This window comes from Portunus trituberculatus, chromosome 8 (genome assembly GCF_017591435.1).
Source record: "Portunus trituberculatus isolate SZX2019 chromosome 8, ASM1759143v1, whole genome shotgun sequence".
Lineage (NCBI taxonomy): Eukaryota > Metazoa > Arthropoda > Malacostraca > Decapoda > Portunidae > Portunus > Portunus trituberculatus.
In genome coordinates this window covers 3,320,934-3,328,169 of record NC_059262.1, presented here as the reverse complement: position 1 = coordinate 3,328,169, position 7,236 = coordinate 3,320,934, and the positions used below count along the sequence as shown (strand labels likewise).

Genomic DNA, 7,236 nt, shown 5'->3' with positions numbered 1-7,236 from the left:
TGGGCTAACATATATTAATGGGTTGAAATATATTGTTTTATTTGTCTTTTGTTTCATATTTTTTGGGTGTCTAATTTTTTTCTTGTTATAATGAGTATTTTTTAACGTATAATTGTTTTCATTTTATTCCAGCATATGTCCCACGTCAATAGATTTTATTCCTTTTTACGTTCTTTATATTTTGTAATAACTTCAAAATAAGTTTAGAAATATTTCAATCATCCCAATGGTTGATGCTGCCAATGACACGATACTGCGGGAAAATAGATGTCCATGTTGAAATTTTGTAGTGACACTTGCTACAGAATCCATCCTCGTCTTTTATACCCTTCAATAGCTACAACATGAATTGTTATATATTTTGATAACCACAATGACAGATATTGGTAAGCATATGGCATTTCAGAAAAAAAAAATAAGCATGTGGACATTTTGTGATGACAGTTGGTTCAGAAACTCCCTTTTTATTCCCATTTAACGACGAGTTGGTGCCTTTGCTGCATGAAATATCGCTAATAACAACTTTTCCTACTATTATAACCCACAAGTTGGCGAAATGAATGGAAACAATCAGCGAAATACCCTTTTATAAAATCGATCATGTGATTCCGTATCAACCAATGCATCCGGTCATGTGATTGGCTGCAGAGAACCAATCAGGACCCTTCATAGAAAATAGTCCCTAGCGCCACCTATGAGAGAAATAAGAAGCGCTGTGATTGGCTGGTATAGGGGAGAGTATCAGCCAACCAGGGGAAGTGGAACAAACACATGGTTCAGGAGTCCTATGGGGGATAAAAGCCACGCTGTGATTGGCTGAGCGGTCGGTGTTGTGACGGTGAAAGCCAATCAGCGGACCGAGGAAGATCACGGGACAGGCTCTCTTTCTCACTCCTCGTCACTTGAGCCGCTGACGTCACCTGGGAAGGACGCACGCACCTCTCTCTCCTGCCAACTCCCTAAAACTCCTTCTAAACCTTCCAAAATGAGTGCAGAGAATCCGATTTACTCCCCCTTCTTCGGCGTGATGGGGGCCGCCTCAGCCATCATCTTCAGCTGTGAGTACCAGAGAATTAAACCCTTCTTCCCTGCCTCTGTCTTGACCTGGCGCCTTGTATCGATTCCCTGCCACACGCTCAACATATGACCTCACAGGGGCAAACCACACCAATTCCATGACCTGTGCTGGGAAAATTGACCTATTATATTTTTCCTGACCCTTGACCTCCCTCGCCCAGCTTTCTATCGATTCTCAGTGTTCCGATTTTGACCTGGGCTAACTACACTGACCTGACCTCCTCGATTGGGAATGGCGTTAAAAGGTGACATGGGTAGTGTTTCTCCTTCATTAGTGTGACCCAGCTTGACCTGCCTTGTTTGTATTGATTCCCAGGCACGATACAGTTTTTGACCTCTTGCTAGTCAGTCACGGTAGTAATTTGACCTCCCGTGCTGGAAATGGCATGGAAAGTTGACCTGGTGTTAGTTTTTCTCCATTTTCTTTGAAGTCTCTATTTCTTTTGACCTGGCTCACAAAATATTGATTCTTGGGTCAACAGGAGTTAATCTTGACCTCTCGTGCTGTAGAAGTTGACCTCGTAATGTTCTACCCTCGTTTTCTTTGCCAGCCTTCATTTGACTGACCTCGTTTAGTAAAATATTGATTTCTTCTGTCTAAAGGTCAACTCGTGTCTAATTCCTGACCTCCTCTCTTGAAATGCCCCCAAAATATGATTTCTTAGTGTTTTTTGTCCTAATATTTACACCACATTAGTTCTTTAACCTAATTTGACCTAACCTGTAAAATATTGATCCATCTTGGTCTACAAATATGCCAGGCCTATTTTTCTCTCTCTCTCTCTCTCTCTCTCTCTCTCTCTCTCTCTCTCTCGTGACCTAGGTTTGCTTGCTTATTTCCTGACCTCTTTTGTGGGATTCCTAACTAGATGAGGTCAGATTCTGCTGTAAAGGTCATGTTTGTATTGTTAACCCCTTCAGTACCAGGACACATTTCCATATTCATTCTGGTGACTATTTGGTGATTTTGTACAGCTTCAGAAACTCATGTGGGGGATTGAAATGGTGAAGACTGTGGCCATTAATCTTCTGACCTCCATAGATCCTTCCTAATGTCAATAAAATGGTCTAATGGTACACAAATCTTAAAGTAAAGATGTGTCCCAGTACTGAAGGGGTTAGAAGTAGTAAAGACTTTGGACCATTAATCTTGTGACCTCCATATACCCTTGCTAATGTCAATAAAATGGTCTAATCACACATAAATCTCAAGGTAAAAATGTGTCCCAGTACTGAAGGGGTTAATAGTAGCAGTGAAAGTAGTAATAGTAATACCTCTAGTGGTCCTTTCCCTCAGTAGTGTTCATGATAGTAGAAAGTAGTCTGGCTTAACCTTGATTTTTTTTTTTCAGTGGGTTTATGCAGTGGGTTTGTACCTGGCTTGCTGTGGGCTCCCCATCTACCCACCACCACCACCACCTGTTCTCCCCACACCTTCCCTATCCTTCCTTACACACTCGTCTATTCACCTCACACCTTTCTTGTCCTCCCATATTCATCTAACACCCTACCTCCCTCCCTGTCATTCCCTATACACCCACTTATTCTTACACCCTTCCTTCCTCCTGTCATACTCTATATATCTCCCTTCATCTACCCTGCCAGTCCCACATCTCCCTTCCTCTGCCTTGCCATCCCCACACTTCCCTTCCTATACCCTGCCAGCTTCACATCTTACTTCCTCTACCCTGCCAGCATCACATCTCCCTCCCTCTACCTTGCCAACCCCACACCTCCCTTCCACCATGCCCTGCCATCCCTTACATGCCACCCTTCCTCTGCCCTGCCTAACACATCAAGCTATACCCAACTACCAAACACACCTAAATGGGCCTTAATGTCACAGTTTGCCGTATAAGCACCATAATATAACACGCCAAGCAAGAGGGAGGTTTTAAGACATTTATCCCATTCTTTTGGCTAACGCTTGGACCTGCTGGAGACTGGCATCTAAGTGGGCCTTTTCTTGAGTTTTGTTGTTCTTGGCCTGATTTACCCTCTTGCATAAATAAAGAAAAAAACAACTATCTTTCCCATGTATATTAGAAACTACTAGGAAAAACAAGATTAATCCCTTCAGTACTAGGACACATTTTTTTACCTTCAGATTTATGTGTGATTGGGCCATTTTAGTAACATTAGGAAGTGTCTATGGAGGGTAGAAGATGAATGGCCACACTCTTCACCCCTTTAATCCCCCACATGAGTTTCTAAAGCTGTATAAAATGACCAAATAGTAAGCAGAATGAATATGGAAACATGGCATTGTACTGAAAGGGTTACTGGTAGAATTGCTAGTAATAGTAGTAGTGTAAGTAATAAAGTAACACATCTAATACTCACCTTGACCACACAGCACTGGGGGCCGCCTACGGGACAGCCAAGTCCGGCGTGGGTATTGCAGCCATGTCTGTGATGCGGCCAGAGCTCATCATGAAGTGTATCATCCCCGTGGTCATGGCTGGTATCATTGCCATTTACGGCCTGGTGGTGGCGGTGCTGTTGGCCGGCAAGCTGGACGCGGCTGATGCTGGTTACTCCCTCTACTAGTGAGTGCTGGGCTGGTGTTTAAAGTGCTGGGATTGAGTACCGTCTGTGTTTATAGTGTTGGGCTAGGCTGGGCTGGTTGGTCTGGTATTTAAAGGGCTGGGATTGAGTACCTTCTGCTTTTATAGTGTTGGGCTGGGCTGGGCTGGTTGCTCTGGTATTTAAAGGGCTGGGATTGAGTACCTTTCCTGTTTATAGTATTGGGCTGGGCTGGATGGCCTGGTGTTTAAAGGGCTGGGATTAAGTACTTCTCTATTTATAGTGTTGGACTGGGCTGGTGCTTAAAGGGCTAAAATTGAGTACTTTCTTCTTTTTTTTGTGTTGGACTGGGCTGCTGTTTAAAAGGCTGGGATTAACTACCTTTCCTGTTTATGTATAGTGTTTGACTGGGCATTCTGATGCATATAAAGGGCTGGGATTGAGTTTCTGTTTATATATAGTGTTTAGTTGGGCAGTCTAGTATGTGTATATATTTCACTATAAAAACACATACAAAAACACTTTCACACCATCACCTCTCACTGTCACTACCTCATCTTGCAGCACACACCATTTCACACCATCACCTCTCACTATATTGAAAACACACTCATATAACACCTGTCACCACCTCTTCCTTCAGCACACACCATTTTCACACCTTCAAACACTATCACCATCACACTACATTGAAAACACACACAACACCTCTCAGTTACCACCTCTTCCTAATTGGTCCTTCTCCAGCACACACCATAAATAAATAAATCACCTCTTACTACTTTGAAAAGACTCATACAACACTCCACCACCACCACCACCTCTCCCTAACCAGCCCTTCCTCCTGCAGTGGTTTTGTTCACCTGGGTGCTGGCCTGTCTGTGGGTCTTTCTGGTCTGGCCGCTGGGTTCGCTATTGGAATCGTTGGTGACGCTGGTGTGAGAGGAACCGCCCAGCAGCCTCGTCTCTTCGTGGGCATGATCCTTATCCTTATCTTCGCTGAGGTGAGGCAGGGAGGTGGATGGAGAGTGGTTGGTTAAGGCACTGAAGGTTAGGTTAGGATAAGGTGAGGAGTGGTAGAGCTTGTACTTTGCAGAGGTAATGAGTGATTAAGGTAGGTTGTTGGTGGTGTTTGGTAAGTGGTGAGGTGTGGTGAAGGGTGAGAGACAGGGTGAAGGGACAGATTTGCATGGTGACAGTAAAGGAGGAAATTTGCAAAGGTTTAGGGCTGTGGTTCTCAAACTGTGGTCTGCAAAAATTTATACGTTTGATGAAAGCTTACTTTATTTTATCTGTATGAACAGGAATGAACAAAATCAAATATGAAAGGGATAAAATAATTTGCATTTTAGGAGAGAGAGAGAGAGAGAGGGGGTGAAGATTTCATCAATATTAGGTTAGGTTAGGTTAGGTTAGAGATCATAGGAAGGTTCCAGTGAACACCAGGCAGTGTGAAAGGGTTGCATAAGTTTGAAAGGTTTGAGAACCACTGGCTTAGGGGATGAAGGGACAGTTTAGTAACTAAGCTGTGGGAGTGTTGAGTGAGGAGCATCCTGTTCTGTAGTGTTAGTTTTGTTGTTCCTGAGTTATGTGATGATGCCAACACCTCCTCTCTCCCTGACAGGTGCTGGGTCTGTACGGCCTCATCGTGGCCATCTACCTCTACACAAAGACCTCCTCGTAAGTAGTGAGGCCAGCCAGGGCGCCTCCTCTCCTCCTGAGGCCCCTGTTCCCTCTCCAGAAGCAGCCACACACACACACACACACACACACACACACACACACACACACACACACACACACACACACACACACACACACAGCCAGCCAGCCAGCCAACCAGCAAGATCAGTTTGGCGGCTCGTTTATTTTAGCCAAGTGAAAACGTGCGGCTCTCCCTGCCCCTCCTTGTCCATTCCCCACGTGACGTCAGTTATTGATGTGAATATTTTACTGTTATAAATAACATATACATAGATATATATAAATATATTTAATCATTCGTGGTGTGCGGAGAGAGACCATCGCATTATTTTCTGGGGCCTTTATTTGCCAAGCCAGAACGCGGCTAACCTGTGTATGTATAAATGTATAAATTGTGATGCTACCTTTTCTGTCCTTCCTCTACTTTTTCTCTCTTCCTTTCCCCACTACCACCTCCAAATTCTCTTCCCCATAACCTCCTATTACCACCACCACCACCACTGCTGCCGCTGCTGCTGCTCTAGTTTGCCGCAAATCAAACAGCCCAGCGAGGCCCCTTCCCCCACTGACCCACCCTGACGTTTGCATCTCATTTCAAGGCTGTTAAGTTGTCTTCCTGTGTGTGGCGAAGCGGGCCGGTAACCTCCCATGACATTTTGGGCAATTCTACGCCAGAATTCCTCAGGGTGACAGATCTACCACCCTGGTTAGCTCCCTGGTGTTTTTTTTTTCCCCCATTAGGCAAGTGTAGATTGAACAATCAGACAGATAATTATAATGTAATCAGCGCAAAGATAAAATGCACAAAAATATCCAGATCTCCTCTCCCATCAACCCCTCCTTCCCTCAGCCCCTCAATTGATCACTGGCAGATATTTATGGGGATGGCTGGCACACACACACACACACACCTGCAGGACACCTCATGGTTGTGTCACATATGTTTTAGCCCCACACAGACTGGGAAAGCCTTAGACCAGCTGGCAATACATAGAATGGGGCATGTCCTGCATTACCTGTGTGTACATGTGCCTGAAACATACACACTCGTACGTACATCCCTGCACACCTAGATAAAGACACTACAACTCTATCTGCAAGGTATATGATTTAGAATATGTAGTGCAGAACAAGCCAGCGTCCGTAAGTGATTCTTAGCGAAGAAGTGTTTACTATATGGGTTTGTTGATAGTGTTGCCATAGACCCATAGAGGGTGTGTAGGAAAGGTTAGGGAGAGAAAGAGAGCGGTGATAATAATGAGTGATAATGTGTGGCAGAGATCCACCCACTGGCCCTTTGCTGGAGTACATGGCAAGACATCAGTGGTCTTTATTTATTAGCGTGTGGTCCTGCCTGGTCTATTGCAGCCTCGGCACACCACCACCACCACCAGGCAGGCCAGCCGGTCAGACTAGCCATTTGTGATGATTGTTGGTGATTCAGTAGTTATCTTTAGTGGGAAGTCTGCAACTACCTTGTATATTTTATCCCTAATCATATATATTTTTTCTCCTTTAGTTAGGTATAGGATACTGTTGGGAATAAAAATGAATTACCGCAGCTGAAACTTAGGAAAATTTAACATTCCGTATGTATGTGGCATGCACGTGGCCCCGGTGTGTGGCATGTCAGGCCGTGTGTCGTGTCATATCCCTGGCAAGACACGACTCTGTGCTGTGTGTTGCCAGAGGAATGGCGTGGCCTGCGGGAGACGTGCCGATGCCGGGGCAACACAGCGTGCAGTGTGCCGTGCTTTCCATCTCCCTGTCCTGTGGATGGCCCTGGTTGTCAATTGTTACAAGGTGTGTGCTCTGTATAAATGGTATTGAATATGTAATGGTATATTGTTAATAAAAAAGTTGTACTCGGTAACCTTGCTCTCTCTGTGCTCTCCTGAATGGTTCCCGTGGCTGCTCTGGGTTGCAAGG

The 7,236-nt window shown here is 44.7% G+C and overlaps 1 protein-coding gene across 3 annotated transcripts; it reads left to right on the top strand.

The window, feature by feature from the left end:
* Positions 1–890: 890 nt before the first annotated feature.
* Positions 891–7,180, top strand: LOC123499192 (V-type proton ATPase 16 kDa proteolipid subunit). Of its 3 annotated transcripts, none has more exons than XR_006672926.1 (5): positions 891–1,058; positions 3,434–3,626; positions 4,454–4,607; positions 5,228–5,381; positions 5,428–7,180. XR_006672926.1 is itself a non-coding variant. In XM_045246913.1 (4 exons), exons 1-4 carry the CDS (start codon positions 986–988, stop codon positions 5,285–5,287), a joined length of 480 nt encoding a protein of 159 aa, XP_045102848.1. In that variant the 5' UTR covers positions 891–985; the 3' UTR covers positions 5,288–7,180. The 3 variants fall into 3 exon arrangements, 1 of the variants encoding a protein (XP_045102848.1); XR_006672920.1 differs by having other exon boundaries at positions 5,228–5,385; XM_045246913.1 differs by having other exon boundaries at positions 5,228–7,180.
* The last annotated feature ends 56 nt before the right edge of the window (positions 7,181–7,236 follow it).

Excerpts from the sequence above, each read along its gene's own strand:
- LOC123499192 (XM_045246913.1), top strand. The coding sequence starts at position 986 with ATGAGTGCAGAGAATCCGATTTACTCCCCCTTCTTCGGCGTGATGGGG. Across the intron at positions 1,059-3,433 it reads CTCAGCCATCATCTTCAGCT|CACTGGGGGCCGCCTACGGG; the intron begins GTGAGTACCAGA and ends TTGACCACACAG. Across the intron at positions 4,608-5,227 it reads TTATCCTTATCTTCGCTGAG|GTGCTGGGTCTGTACGGCCT; the intron begins GTGAGGCAGGGA and ends TCTCCCTGACAG.